The 16,322-nt window shown below is 39.2% G+C and overlaps 1 protein-coding gene and 4 non-coding genes across 9 annotated transcripts in view; all 5 read left to right on the top strand.

The window, feature by feature from the left end:
- Nucleotides 1-16,322, top strand: part of LOC122983853 (F-BAR and double SH3 domains protein 2-like) — a 77,527-nt gene that overhangs the window by 2,314 nt on the left and 58,891 nt on the right. For all 5 annotated transcript variants that reach the window (XM_044354014.1, XM_044354019.1, XM_044354015.1 and 2 more), the window contains exon 2: nt 1,892-1,989. In XM_044354014.1, coding sequence (XP_044209949.1) covers nt 1,892-1,989 — 98 coding nt within the window. The remainder of the gene's footprint in view (nt 1-1,891; nt 1,990-16,322) is intronic.
- Nucleotides 12,485-12,558, top strand: trnat-agu. The gene has a single exon. It is a non-coding gene; the product is annotated as a tRNA-Thr (tRNA).
- trnat-agu lies at nt 14,442-14,515 on the top strand. Its single transcript has one exon. It is a non-coding gene; the product is annotated as a tRNA-Thr (tRNA).
- On the top strand, nt 14,845-14,918 carry trnat-agu. Its single transcript has one exon. It is a non-coding gene; the product is annotated as a tRNA-Thr (tRNA).
- On the top strand, nt 15,637-15,710 carry trnat-agu. The gene has a single exon. It is a non-coding gene; the product is annotated as a tRNA-Thr (tRNA).

Raw genomic sequence — 16,322 nt, 5'->3', positions numbered from 1 at the left:
CGTCATCCTTGAGGTAAATCTGATAATGTATTTTGATATAGATTTAAGGTCATATTGTTAGACTCTAGTTCCCCTCATGCAGTACAGGTGGGGGATGTGTGTATGAGAGGCTTCATAAAATAATCAGTTTTTTGGTTACAAAACAGGAAGTACTCTCTTAGCAGTATAGCCCTACCTGCTACTGTACATCAGCTCACGCTACACCAGCTGAGCTCTTTTCCTTTAACTTGACCTTTAATACGTTGTTCATTTTATACATCTTTCACTGTGCCTCATAATTAATGTCTCCATATCTCCTCTTTTTCACTGTTGCTTTCACCTTCTTCTTTCTTCTCGTTGACCGTCTCCCTTTCTCATTCTCGCGATCTTCTTCTCTCTCACCTTTCATATTCTTCTCCCCTCATGCACGACCTCCCCTTCAGCTACTCTTCCTCTCGCTTTTCCTCTCCATCTCCCTCTGTCACCCTTTGCCCTTCCCCTTCTCCCTGTGGTTCCCTATGAGGGATAGAAGGTGAAATCAAGTCAAGTCATTTTAGCCCTGATAATGTAATGAACCACTCCCCTCTTATCTTCAAAGACAGCGCATGAAAGAAAGGGGCTCTGCAGTGTGTGTCCGTGCGCGCGTGCGTGTATGTGTGTGTGTGTGCCAGTATAGTGTGTGTTATGTTGTTGATTGTTTTGTCCAGAACAGTCATGAATTTGTCCACTGTTACTCTGGTGAATAGCCGATGGAATTCACCCGACAATACACAATGACCTTCACAGTGACTCTCTATGTGTTGGCAGGAGTGTGTGTTTGTGTGTGTGTGTGTGTGTGTGTGTGTGTTATGTGCTTGTTTGTGTGCATATTAAGGGTGGGCTTTCTTTCTGTCTGTTGTTTCACAAGACTGTGAGACTGATTGCAGGTTAAACCCCCCCCCCGGTCTGACCACCCAAATGAATTTGTGTATGAGGTCATGCTATTAGCATCTTTTCCGTATGTACACGGACTCTGTTCCCAAATGTGTGTGTGTGTATGTGTGTGTTGGTGTGTGTATGTGTTCTTTCCAGGTGACTCTAGAGCTGTGCATGCTTAAATAGATGGCATCTGATTGACAGACATTGATGGTGGATGAATTATTTGAATGTGTGTTTGTAATCATAGTGACTTGGGAGCCACATTATTTCATACTGAGAAATACACAAAAAGTACATCCCCTCTGCACAACCCACATCTCAGAGCTAAAAAAAAAACTAACAAAAAAACGATAATCTGTCATGATGTTTTTTAAATCAACAAACCAATATTGGTGATAATAGAGCTGAAACAGTCAATGAATTGACAGAAATTAATGAACATCTGTCAATTGTTTAAGTCGTTTAATCAGGCGTGAGTTTTGTACTGTTTGGCTTTTGAAGATGTCACTTTGCATTTTTTTTTGGACATTTTATAGGCTTAACAAATCATTCCTTTATCAAAAAGATAAAAGACAGATGAATACATAATAGAAATAATCAATAGTTGTGGCCCTAATTGGTAATGTTTAAATATTTGTCACATTGTTGTATGACTTTTGTGATGTGGTTATGCAACTACTGAGAAAACAAATCATTAATAATCATTCATTTGGATATAATAATCTGGCAGGAAGAGGGATTGGACATTATCTCAACTCTTTTGAGTGCAGGGAATAACAATATTTAAGCTCTGCTCCCAAATCATGCATGATGTCTAATCTCATATCACATTATTGGTATTTTCTTAATATTTCAGTATACAAGGACAGATGATTTGTTGTAGAGTTGGGTGATGTTAAGGTGAATGTGAGCCATGAGGTAAATAACAAGCGGACAGGCCGATAGAAAAAAAATGACAAATCAGTTGCTTGATGTGTCTTTTTGTTTCCCCCAGGTCAAAGTGACACAGGAGCTGAAAAACACACACACAGATCAGATGACAAGACTGCACTTTAAACACCAGACCGAATGTGACCTGCTAGAAGACATGAGGTATGAACACGTCTCTGTCACACGCATTAACACAGTCTTGCTCTCATCCACTGCAAAAGAACCGAGGAACACACTCATCTGCTGCCAGATAATTTTAAATCTAGTCATCATTGCTGACCGTGACACGGCTGTGCACAGAAAGAGAGAAGGGAGTCTAATGAGTGAAGGAGGAGTGGCATGAGAAAGAAAAAGAGGAGGAGGAGGAGTATTGTCATATTCCAGTTTTTTGAGAAGGACAAAGGGTCGGGAAAATGACGAAGGAATTTCCTGCTGCCCTCTTCCTGTTCTCTGACTCTGTTTCTTTCTTCCTCTCTTTCTTAACTTCCAAATTTCCCTCTGTGTCTCTGTCATCCACTCTTTCGTCACTGGGTCTTTATTGCTTTGACAATCTTTTTTTGTCTGTCTCCATATCTCTCTTTCATTTTGGCTCCGCTCTGTTTACTCATGACGTTTGTATGTCTGGCAGTTTTCCCTTTTGGATTTGGCAATGGGAGGAAACCCTGGTTCCTTCACACGCTCTCATTTTCTGTGTTGACTAACCATTGATTATTTATGACAGCAAACTCTCTAATACGCTCTGCCTCTCTGCTTCCATCCCTGTCTTTCTCTCTGTTTCTCATTTTCATGCTTTCACTATATCTCTTCTCTTCTCTGAGACTTTTCTCTCTTTCTCCCTCTTTCACTCCTGGGGGCAGCTCCAGCTGTTTGAGAACAGATTGGCTTGTTGCTGCTGTTTTTTTTTTTTTAAGATTTTTTTTTGTTGGTATTTTTGCCTTTATTGGACAGTGGGCAGTGAAAAGGCAGACAGGAAACAAGGGGAGAGAGAAATGGGTATGACATGCAACAATGGTCCCTGGCTGGAATTGAACCAGTGATGTTGTGGTTATATGACATGCGCAGTAACCATTCAGCTACTGGGGTGCTCTGTTGCTGCTGGGTTTTGGAAAGTGAACAAAGCCCCGGTCCCACTTGTGGGAGAGAAAGAGAGCCAGTTTAACATATGCAACCACAATGTGTTAGTTCTTTCAATGACTGAGGGATGGAGCTACATGCCACTGGGTAAAGATCTCCAAAATTGGCTTTGTCATCCTCATGGCTGAAAGACCCTGCCTGCAGTGTTTTCTCAGTGAGTTCCTCTAGCCTTTAATGTTTTGTAATTATTTCTGATGACACATTCTCATGGTGGTAAAATCAGGAGCAGCAGGGCGGTGCAGTGATTAGGGAGACTGGCATTCGATTGGGAGGCCTAGACTCAAGCCCCTGCAGCAACAAGCATCTGCTTTGTCGTTGTGTCCTTGAGCAAGACACTGAGGCCCTGTTAGTTTTTCTTTAGCTGATGTAGCACTCATCCATGGGGAGGATCTTTTTTATAAGATTATCATAAAAGATCAGAAGGGTCAGGGTTATCTGAAATTCACACCAGAAGCAAGATGTCAGCAGTGTGCAGTTGCTACGAAAGTGTCCATCGATTCAATCCACGCTGACTCCTACCGCTGTTACTGTTGTCCGAAGCAGCTGTCTTTTTCAGCAGCACTGCACCTAAAGTGCTAAAAAGAAAGTGGCCGGCCAAACTGTCAACTGTCTTCACCAGTACCATGAAAATGTTCAGTGGACAAAAAATATTTTCAAGTAGCTTACATGAGAAGCACACAGGGAGAAAATGGGCATTTTTTCAAGATTTTCATCTCTCAGAGTTTTTGTGCTTTTAAGGAAAGAGAAATGTCTCTATTTCTTGAAAAGGATGAGTGAAGGCTGCCCAGAAAAACACTGGAGGGATGGATGGCCCTTTAGACTATAGTGCATGAGTTCAACTGGAATTTCTATTTTCACTGATCCGTTAACACCACATGTGACATAGTTAACTAACCTTATAGGTTATTGACATATCATACTCTTTTAGATGTACCTAACTGTCCAAACTGTAATGCTAATTCTGCAGCAGTCATTTCCATATGAGAAAGCACTTAATGCTCCATCCCCATCTAGGGTCAGAATGCAGACTTTATGACTGTGATGCTGCTCACAAACAGCCAGTCAGTTCACTACAGTAGGCATCTAACCAGTTGGCTAACACTAGGACATTTACAGTAATGATAATTAATGTACATTGTCCTTTTAAAAATACATTTCTTAAAGAAATAGGTCAAGGGAACTGTGGCCATATAATCACACACATACATGGTTATCAGACACACATTTTACCTGTGTAAAGCCTACAGTAGATTTGAACTCTTACATCCCAAAAGCTGCTATGAGGTCATTTACCCAAATTAATCCACAAGCTGGCTTTATTAACATAAACACACACACATATTGCTACCTATATGGTATTAAGTCTCTTTACCAATGGTAAAGGGTGAAAAAATGAAAGATAAAGAAAGTATGAAAGAGAGAAAGACAGACAAAAAGAAAGAAAGAACAAGAAAGGGCCATGCATTTAATCCTCAGGGACTGCATTTTAGCTTGAGTAGTCTTATGAGAGAGGATGAGAGCGAGAGAGAGAGAGAGAGAGCGAGAGAGAGAGAGAGAGAGAGAGAGAGAGAGAGAGAGAGAGAGAGAGAGAGAGAGAGAGAGAGAGAGAGAGAGAGAGAGAGAGAGAAGAAAACGATGACAAGTTGGTGGACTCAGGGAGTCAACTTGGTGTCCTCAATCCAACTAAATCCCTATACCCTTATGTCTGCCTCAACAGCAACACACACACACACATCATCCAGTGCTGACCATAAAAGTAGCCAAGTCTCATACACACTTGTATCCTCCTCACATACAGTTGGTAACGGTGGCCTAGCTTCCTCTTGCTGATTTGGCTAAGGAGATATTTTCACCCTAAAAGTGTTTAAGTTAGTAGATTTTATATGCTATTTTTTTTTAGCTGAAGCCTTCTTCACATCAGGCTAGAATTGGTATGCTGATGCGATTTGGGAATTTACCCTGCGTGTCTGTGTTTTGTGTGTGTATGTGTGTGTGTGTGTTATCACATTCAAATGGGCCAAATGAAATTTGGGTTTCGCCCAGATTTATTGACCAAATCACAGAGGCTTATCTGCAGATATCATTGAGACATAATGGGTCTCCATGCTGAGTAGCTAGATGAGCCTCCTAAATTTGAAACCCGAAATGCTATTAAAGTTCTCATTAATGATTTTCACCGCAGCCTCCATAATCCTCGATGAGGAAGAGGAGGAACAGAAAATCAAAGACTCATTGGGGGGAAAAAAAAGACCGAAAATGAATGTGATGCTGATTCACTTGCTGCTAAGATAAGGCTAAGATGACTGGATTCTGTTTCAAAATGAAGCAAAAGTGATCCTTCAACCACAACCATATGAATCTTTATTTATTTATTTAAGAGGATATATTAATATATTTAAACATGAGTCACATCCTAAGCAGATAGCTGAGGCACCATTTGCCTCGTATAGTAAGCACTGGCTATGACTTGGATAACTGTAAACTGTGTGATTGAAATGATAATAGCGATTTACTGTTAAAATATGTTTCAGTTTGAATAATAAGGGGGTCTGGTAGGTACAAGGTAGTCAGATAATAAATATTACTAAGAAGAATCAAACCAAACTACCTAATCTGTTACACAAATGTCCCACAAAACAATTTATTTTACAGTACCTGGTTCACTGAAATACCAGAATACTGTAATAACACTTTTGTAGCAGTCCTGCAATAAATCCTTCCTTTGTGAAGATTATTATATTGAGTGTTTATTGTAAAATAGTTGAGAAGCACTAAGAGCAAAAGCAACCCGACATTACGTGTTCCAGCAGCGATGCATTTTTATGCAGTGCTCTTGCAAAAGGTTATGGAATAAAAACACTGTGCAACAGACCTGTGCAACAAGGTATCTCTGTATTAAACATGTGTATTTCAGTTTTTTTTAGCTTACCAACATAGCAAAGCAGCATTTTCAGGGTGTGAAAAATAGAAAACAGAGTGTTCTATTAACTGTCAGAGCAATGGCAAAAAATACAAATGTCCGATTAATCAACAATGGCAGCAAACTAAACAGTCAGGCGTTGTGGAAGCTTTATTGTGTGACAGATTCAAGTGTTGCACTTCAAATTATCCTGAAGTGTGACAAAGTGACTTCCACCAACTTTCACTGAAAATTGTTTTTTTTGTTTGAGGGCTGGCTTAATGTTTAAACCGAAAATTCTTTGACATCTCGTACTTCAGCAATCACACCTGAACAATAATCTGCAATAATGTTATGGCCACACTCCTTCAGTTAGAGGGATCAGTTGCTGGTGTACCTCGGTCACCAACTGGTCCCATTTCCATTTCACAACACTATAAAAATAATCTGATACTGTATTTTTTCTTTTGAGAATAATAGGACAGTGTTAGTTATAGCACAAGACCTTTGATTAAGGTATGAATTTGGTATCTTGCTAGTTGAATTTCTGTCTTTTCTTTTTTGTTGCTTCTAGGGCTAACTAATGACTATCGATTAATATGTTGATTATTTTCTTGATTAATTGATTAGTTATTTGGTCTTTCAAGTATCAGGAAATGGTGAAAAATGTTGATCACTGTTTCCCAAAGCCAAAGATGACTTCCTCAAATTTATAGTTTTGTCACAGATGACTAAAAAAGCAAATATTCACATTTGGACATTTTTTTCCTTAAAAATGGACTCAAATGATTAATTGATCACCAAAATATTTAGTGATTCATTTTATAGTTGGCAACTAATTGTTTAATCGACTAATCATTGCAGCTCTAGTTGCTTTCAACTTATCTTTCTAATTTGCGTTTTAAAATCAGGTAAAATTGTGAGCGTTTTTGCCCAAATGCCAAATCTGCTAAGTCCATCTTGCTCCTACAGTGGAAAAGCTGCAGAGAATCTGCTCTATTATGTCTTGTGGTGATCAAGCGGTGTGAAAACATGACCACCCTCCTCCGCCTCTGTCTCTGTCTGTGACTCATGTTGCTTATCCTGTTGTCACTGATCTCAGCCTGTGTCCTGTAAACCATTGATTTCAGCTGTTTTCCCACGTTTGATCATTCCCTCTCTCTGCTTTTCAACACACTGCCCCCTTTGCCCTCAACACACACACACACACACAGACACACATACACACACACAGACAGCACATACACTTAATGTCCACTCTCAAGCACTTAAGTATTTCCTGGCAGACGCACATTCATCTGCAAGTCTGGGCATTTTCTTTTTTTCCTTTCTTCTTCATGCACAGCTGATGCTGACACTGCTTCTTGACTCATGCACCACGCACTTACAAACATACACACGATGGACAGACCGAGTGGTGGGATAGAGGGAGAGAGAGATGAGGAAGGAGACAAGGAGGAGGGAAGTGGTGAAGAAAGCAAGTGTTAAAATGACAGAGGCAATGCAGTTTATTTTTGCTACACTAATATGATAGATGTGTAGTCGCACACACACTGTATGACACAGTTTTTATTTTTATTATTATTAAAATTATTATACAACATGATCAAACTCTCTGCCAGTGATCTGCCTGTTCTGTTCATTTTCATTCTCTGTTAAGAATCACACTGTGTCAGACAGTGGGTGTGAGATATTTCCAGCTGATAATTGGGTATCCATGTTTACGTATGAGGTCTCCGCCGCAGTGTAACCATGGCAGCATGAAAAGCCTAGACATGTCCAAAGATCCCAGTGAGGATGTGTGTTTGGTGTGTTTCTATGTGTTTACCAGGGTTGACTTTGCTTGTATGTTCCAGAGGCATCACTAGTACACAAGTATGCTGCAGTATTCAGATACCAGAGCAGAAAATGCTCACTTTGAGGTTATGCATGAATGTGTCAGAGAGCCAGCATTCATATTTGCATATGTACTATATGTATGTGTTTTGGTGATGAAACCAGTGATTGGAAAGTTGAACCTGCGTGTGTATGTAGGTGTGAAATAAACTGACATAAAAAGTTTTTTTTAGAGATGTCGCCACCCAATTTCAAAGATCAGTATCAGGGCTGATCAAAGTATTTTTTACCTGATTGGTATCAGCTATATTGAGCATGAACCATAGAACTATATATACGAAACTAAGCCCGATGTAAAGGGAGAGCACAATTTGTGCAGAAATGCACGACAGATGCAGAAATGTACTCTGTGTACCTGCAGCTAAAATGTCTGCAGTGTGGAAATATTTTAAATTGGAAAACGAAAGCAGTCCAACATCTACTTGTAATTTCTGCAATGTGAGCATTTCATGAGGTGGTAGTAACAGAGCTCCATTAACTACTACCAGTTTGATACAGCACCTAAAAAATAAACCCTCAATGGAACACAGCAAGTTCACTTGTGTAACTTGCACTTAAGCAACAAACACTGGAGGATGCTTTTAAAAGGAGAGAGGAATTTATTTGAGACAGCGACAAGGCAAGAGATTACAGAGAGGGTAATTGAATCGTTTTGGATGACCAACCCATCACTGTGGTAGAGAATGCAGGTTTTTGCTGTTTTCTGGAGCTTTTGGGCCATGGTATGCCCTGCCCTCTCGACACTACATTTCAGACACTGCCCTACCGGAGCTTTACAACAATTTCATGACCACCTACAATGTCCTTTAGCAGATATGACTGCTATTGGCTTTTACCACAGACATTTGGAGTTCTGATGTTTGCCCAATGTCATTGCTTAGCCTCACTGCACACTGGAGTGACTCCACTTTTGATTTGAAGCGTGAGGCATTGCATCCTCATCAGTTTCGTGGGTCTCATACAGCAGAGCATGTAAAGCAGGCAATCAAGGAGATGCTGAACACTTGGGAAATAGACGAGCAACGGGTCCATGTCGTTTTGCAAGACAACGCAGGAAATATGAAAAAAGCAATGGATGATATGGGGGTACCAAACGTGGGCTGCATTGCACATGCTTCAGCACACTTCAGCTGGTTGTACACGAGGGTCTGCTTTCTCAGTGCAGCATCACAGACGCACTCCCTAACGCAAGGAAGATTGTAGGGCATTTTAAGTATTCGCCACAGGCCTACGCACGTTTGGAAGATATCCAGATTGATATGAAAATGCCACCCAAGCACCTACAGCAAGATGTGCAAGTAAGATGGAACAGCAATCGCTACATGATACAGAGCCCTCTGGAGCAAAACCGGCCTCCCAGTGTCTATGCAGGTGACCACAACCTTCCAGCTACACTGACAGCGAACCAGTGGACACTAATGCAGAAGACTGTCGAGGTTTTAGCTCCCTTTGAAGAAATGATGAGGGGAGTGAGTGCTGAGGCTGCAGCTGTAGCTGATGTGATCCCTGCCATAATGGTGCTTAAACATATTCTTTCTCGAGAGCATAGCACTGACCAGGGAAACAAGATGATGAAAAGCACACTCCTAGAGGCAGTGGATAGATGCTTCAGCCAGGTTGAGACTGAGCCACTTTGGTGAATCCTAGATACAAAGACAGGCAAGTCCAGTAAATGTAACATTTGAATACTATGATAAAGTCTAATTTGATTTATAATCAATCAAATGTAAGTCCACCAATATCAATCATTTAAGACAATTTATTTTTTTCTTTTTAGTTATTTTTTAATGTAGATTTAGTTCTGTTAATGGTTAGATGCTTTTTTATTAAAGTACACATCATTTATCTATTTTCAGATACTTCACAAATTCAAAACAACCTGAGGCATGCTAAGGGTGCTCTCATTCAAGGGGTGGAGAACATAGAAGTAAGAAGGGCCACCAGTGTGTCAGAGGCAGGGCCTGTTGAAAAGGCATCACATCAATACTCAGCAAGCAGCAGCCTTGGCAGTGTGTGACACAGAGACAAGGTCTGTGAGTCCCTCATCAGCAGTTGTTCAGGTGCAAATTTACCTTGCAGAGCAAACCATCCCAAGGTCAGACAATCCACCACAGTACTAGAGGACACATGCTATACAATTTCCCTCACTGGCTGCTACTGTAGCCAATAACATTATGAAGGTAGATTAACTTTGTAAATTAACTTCACATAAATTAACTAAGTAAACAAAAATAAATAGATAGGTAGAATAGATAGATAAATAAATCAATTTTGCTGAGGACCAGTCTACATATAATGTAAGTAAACAAAATTACTGTATTTCCTCTAGGGGGCCGAGGGCTTTATTTACCTCAACTGCAGAGGGTACCAGGAATTTATTGGAAGCAGGTTTATATTGATGAGGGGACTTCATTTCAAATTCCCTCTGTTTTCTGATCTGCTCCCGTTTGCTCTGTTAATTTTTTGTTACTGCATTATCAGTAATACAGTAATTTGCACCAGAGACATCCACTGGCCGAGCCGGCTAACTTCTGGTTAGCTCTCTGCTAATTTGAATGGGGATAAAATAATTTAATTGCGCAGCTCTTCTAGACTTTCCAAATGTTATCGGAACAAATGGATCAAATTCTGATTGGGGGTTGTGTGAGTTTTGTTACATTAGTAATGTAATGAGAACTCAACAGGCTACACCTGCAATGGTGGCAGTGGGTGGATAGAGGTTCCACTGAAGAGAGAACCATGTCTCGAGACAGTGGACATTTGTGTCGCAGTTTTGGTTTGGTTTGGTCTCGGTCTCGGTTTCAGAAGCGTTACACCCCTACTCAAATATCATTGATGAGAAGAGGAACCAGCTCTAACAGTGCACAGATGCTGATTTTCCTCAAAAAGAACCTTCACTTCATTTTGAAGTGAGAGTAAGAGTACAGATAACTGAATGAGAGAGAGGAAACACTCCTGTAGCAGCTCCAGTAAAAGCACTTTAAGAACTGGCCTTCCTTGATTGTAAAAGAGTTCCTTGCAATTTTATTATGTTGAAATCCAGGTTTTACTGTAATGCTGCTACTCCAATAAGTAGAAACTGACTTATTTTTTTCCATGTTCAAGTTAAGCTGTGAAACCACGTTAAAGTGGAATTGAGATTTCTGTTGTTTACTTTAAGTATACTAGTTTTACCATAATGCTGCACTAAGAAGGATTGTGATTTTTATTTGTTGTGACTGTGAATGTTAAAGTTAAGCACCACTTAGAAGTGGAATTGTGTATTCATTTTGAGTGTTCTAGTTTTACTACAGTGCTGCACTAAGTGGAATTGTGATGAGAACCATTTAAAAATATTTTTAGTTTGTTTACTTTATTATTTTGTAAAAATGTAAAAACATTGAGGAACAGCTTGGATGCAGGTGATTTTTCTTCTTAATGCACTGCAGAACTATTCAATTAGGAGAATACAAGCAGGGCTTGACTAACTTTTTGAGGCAGTTGTCCTCTGGACAAGTAAAGTTACAATTAACTTGTCCAGGCACAAAAGTCAGTTGTCTGGATAAAAATGACACAGTACAGAAGCTAAAGACGCTCTAACCTCCGTTTCACTGGGACTTCAATGCTGTTGTTCAACATCTGTGATGTGAAAAGATCAGATTTCCACACAGTAGAGGAGGTTGTACCAGCGTCTGGTTCAAAAGTAGTTTAGTGTGCTATTTTATTGTTATATTATATTATATTATATTATTGTTAGTCATTCACATCTACATTGATCAACATTAAACATGAAATATAAGTATGATGATGTTACAGTGATGTTTCTTATATCCATGGATTGAAAAAAAATGGAAATGTAATAAGCTATTATTTATTGGTCAAAGCAAATTTTATAAAATGTGCATCTGCAGTACTTATTGACTGTCAGGTTTTGAAAGGGAATGGGCAGTCTGGTTGCATGACGGGTTCTATTGATAAACGTGTGCTAGACTCACTTACAGTTACAATGACTGGAGGAATAAATGCAGTGTAGGGTGCTGAGCAGGGTGCTTAGCAAAACTGGGGAGAGATTCAGCAGCCAAACATTTCTCCATTTCTCTGTTTAGGAGCAGCTGAGATTGTCACTAAAATGAGAATTGCTGGTCCACCATGGAGGTCAATCCACCTTAAGTGAGCCTGGTCAGGTTAGGCTAACCCATTGTCACTAACTTCAGGGCTTGCCCCCTTTACTTTAATCAGTAGGTGGTAAGCAAGACACAGGAACTTGGTTTGAATCTTGAGGAGTTGTAGCATTTATTCACTGACAAATAGTCAAGACTATACGCATTACACTGCTACGTTCAAAGCTATACTGTTCATTTCATACTCTCTGCTCTGGTCGCCAGCCATCTCTCTCACTCTCTCAACCACACACTCGCTATACACACAACCTACGCACTGAGCTATCCCAGTCTGAGTTGAATGTATTGTGGGGAAAAAAAAGCATTTGTTTCAAATCAGTATTCTGAATGTATTAATTTAACTAAATAGCTGGATAATGAGTTGCACATAATGTGAAGACACATGGTATTTTATTTTTTTATGACTTTTAACTTGTCTGGTAGAGTAAGTAAATTTCTCTTCCACTTGCCCTCATCATGCATATGAAATCAAACATTAGTTTTCTACAGTTCAAGAAAAAGGCTGTTAGGCTGCTGGACAGGGAAGACCTGCATAATGTTTTCTCCTGGCACTATCTGTGTTTCAGCAGGCGCTGTGGCTTAGTTGGTTAAAGCGCCTGTCTAGTAAACAGGAGATCCTGGGTTCGAATCCCAGCAGTGCCTTTTCTACAGCCAATGTCAGTTCTGCCAAATTAATGACAGAGCTCTGTTGCAATTGAGCACTAGAGGGTATACATTGTTACCACAAAACCACTGCATAACAAACCAAAAGGTTACGATAATTTAGAGGAAACCCAATATCCTCAAAAAAGTAAAGGCCACACTAATCAGCAATGATCTGTGTAATGTAATAGACATTCAGTCATGTAGAAATGTGGCCAGATACAAATGTTCCTGGCACTAGCTTGACATTTTTGAAGTGACACTTAACGAAGCTTGAAGACATATAGATGCCGGGTCCTGTAACACATCTTTTGTTAGTGAAATTTAAATCAAGAGGACTTGAATATTCTGATTGTCTGAGGAGAGGTTTGTAAAAAAATTTTATTTTTTTCCCTGTTCCATTCAGAAAACCACGTGCTTGGTTAGTTACTGTTAGACAGCCCCACAGAAAAACATTGCTTCATGTTGCTTTTCTTGTCTTTACCAGTTGGTACTCTGTAAAAACATAATGCCTTAAATCTGTCTGAATCTCTGTTGGCACGCATTTGCACAAAGGTTCTTTATGCTTAATGTCTTTATGCAATGTGTTCTAAGTGCTGTGTGGCTTAGTTGGTTAAAGTGCCTGTCTAGTAAACAGGAGATCCTGAGTTTGAATCCCACAAATGCCTTTCATTTTATTTCACCTAATGTCTCTCTAGAAAGTATTTGAGTCATGGCAAAACATATGCATCATCATACTGTAAGTGCTAACTCCACACAACAGATAGAGCTTGTAGATCTTCTATGAACATTCATCTGATCTCCTAAAAAGGTGTGTTTATGTCTATATACAGTCACTGTAACAAGAGGATACAGTGGATAGGAGCTGTTGACCTTGACAAATAAACAAAACAGCTCTCTAGGAGAATAAAACCCATCCCAACCTTTTTGAAACAACTGACACAATGATCTAGTTTAGTCAAAATTAGTGTACTTAATTTAACAATGTTATTACCTAAACTAAATCTGAGCATCACAAAACAATCACATGGTTAAACTGTGACGCTTCAATATACTTTTTTTTAAGACAGAGTTAATAATATATTACCATTTTGTTAATGAATTCATGAAAATATCAGTTACTTATGAATAGTGAATGAATGAATATTTTTATTTTTGCGTCTTGCCATTTACATGACCCATCCCTCATGAATTATTCAGATACATTAATCAACAACAAACCAGACATTCTGGCATGTAAACCTGCCAGCATCTAACAGCACAACACATTAATGTCATCCAAACATGAATAGCCTTCACATAATGTCCCAGGAGATTTCTAACAATGGAAGTTAAACAAATATATTGACACAGCCCCAAAAGCACAAATATAATATACATATTAAACAAACACAACCCAAACAAAACAAAATCTAAAAACTCTGTATTTCATTTATGGCAATTATAACATTGTATATCTGATCCAGTTCTTAAATGGTCTGTAATCCATATTAAGTATGAGGATTTTAAAATTCTACAACTTTTAGTTAAAGGTACCCAAGATAAACCTATCCTTTAGGACTAATAAAAATAAAGATACTTCCCTCTTCTTCTCCTTTGCAGTTGTGTCACAATACTAACAACACTAGATTTCTATTGTAATCTAGGCTGATCGTGCCATGACACCACTCCCTCACATTAACCACTACCCTCACCTAACTTAAGATCCACTCTCATTTTCATGTTCCTGATTTTTATCATGTTGGATGATATCACAAGCCAGATATTTCTTTGTTTTTTTTTTAATGCATCAGGCACATAAACAGGACATGATAAAGGCTCAGAAGTCCAAATGAGGTTCATGAGGTTGAGGTGTTTGGGAGTGAGATTGGCCCACCTTGTGTGGCGCTGTGGCTTAGTTGGTTAAAGCGCCTGTCTAGTAAACAGGAGATCCTGGGTTCGAATCCCAGCAGTGCCTTTTCTACAGTTATACTTGGATGAAAAGTTGTGAGATGAAAGCTCCAATGGTGGATTAGGTACAGGAACGTTTCTGAGATTCCAGTCATAAGCAGTCAATTACAAACTCTGTGAAAGTATCGTCAATATAGGATGTTACCATGCTAAACTGAAAGAGATTTCATGTGTCAAGCAAAAATGTCATCTCATTGACTAAATCATTAATTGAGCTATTAAAAAATAATTGACACATTCATAAATAATAAAAGTAACTGTTGATCTACTTACTGCCACGCATTCATTCACTGGGGTTGCCTCGCTAAAGATTACCTTATCCAAATGTGTTGGCATGGCGCTGTGGCTTAGTTGGTTAAAGTGCCTGTCTAGTAAACAGGAGATCCTGGGTTCGAATCCCAGCAGGACCTTTTCTACAGTCCACCACAATTGTACTTGTATCTGCATTAGAATATGATTTGTTTGGTTACAGTTGTAAGTGGTTACTTACAGTCGTTTCTGAAGCCAAATCTATGGTTCATGCAAGGTACTTTTAATCAGTGTCCTGCCATATGTTCCTGTAGCATATGTTGGCATTTGGAATAAAAGGATGTATCGTACATGATTGTGCCATATCCTGCTTTAATTATATTCCCCACACTAATGTTTCACCTCACTTTTTCATATAGAGTGACGCTGGGCTACAAATATACTTCTATAACTTGAGTTACACCCATGTAACTTTGATTTTGCCTTGTTACATTCCTTACTGAATAGTAGGCACTATTAACAATCTCTACTGGTATCAGCAACCTGTAGGAGAAAATACAAGAAGCCAGTCATAGTTCTTGTGGGCCCCCTGAGGTATCCTCATAGTCTTTGTAGCCCCGACGGGTAGCGAAATGTTTTAGGAGACGCACATCAGCTTAAGGCGTCTTCAATCTGGATATTGCCATGCTAACCTAAGAGGAAATGAAGGTAGACTTCTTTGCCCTTAAGGTGTTGAAGGTTTAACATTTCCTACTAATTTTTAAATCATTTATAACCATTTAGTATACTTGTGTTGATGTTGTGTTTAACATTCTTCCCACACATCAATTCACAGTGATTGCAAACCTGTAACTTTCTCATTAACATGAGGGTGCAGGTGGCGCTGTGGCTTAGTTGGTTAAAGCGCCTGTCTAGTAAACAGGAGATCCTGGGTTCGAATCCCAGCAGTGCCTTTTCTACAGTTATACTTGGATGAAAAGTTGTAAGACGAAAGCTCCAATGGTGGATTAGGTACAGGGACATTTATGAGATTCCAATCATACGTGGTCAATTACAAACACTGTGAAAGTATCTTCAATATGGGATATTACCATGCTAAGCTTAAAAGGATTTCATGCATCAAGCAAGAATGTGCTGGTTCCAAATTCTGAAATGAAAGTATTTGCTGCTTTGTTACTGTTTGATATCAGTATGAATTGAATAGCTATATTTGGGTTTTGGAAGGTATTGTTAAATATCAGCAACTCCAAGACATTACCTTGGCCTCTGGGGAATTGTTTCAGGTATTTTTCACTTTTTCTGACATCTCATTGACTAAGTGATTAATTGATTTATTGAAAATTAGTTGACAGATTCATAAATAAGAAAAATAACTGTAGCTCTGCTTACCTGCACACATTAACTCACTGGGGTTGCCTCGCTAGAGATTACCCTATCTATAAGCATTGGCAGATATTCAATATTAAATTACTCGGATTGGTATCGGGGGCAAAAAAACTTGATTGGGTTATCCCTCTTTTTTTGCATGTTTCATCATGCATATGAAATCAAACATTAGTTTTCTA

The sequence above is a fragment of the Thunnus albacares genome, chromosome 6 (assembly GCF_914725855.1).
Source record: "Thunnus albacares chromosome 6, fThuAlb1.1, whole genome shotgun sequence".
NCBI classification, from domain to species: Eukaryota; Metazoa; Chordata; class Actinopteri; order Scombriformes; family Scombridae; genus Thunnus; species Thunnus albacares.
The sequence above is the reverse complement of the archived record's forward strand: the minus strand, read 5'-3'. Positions and strand labels throughout refer to the sequence as shown.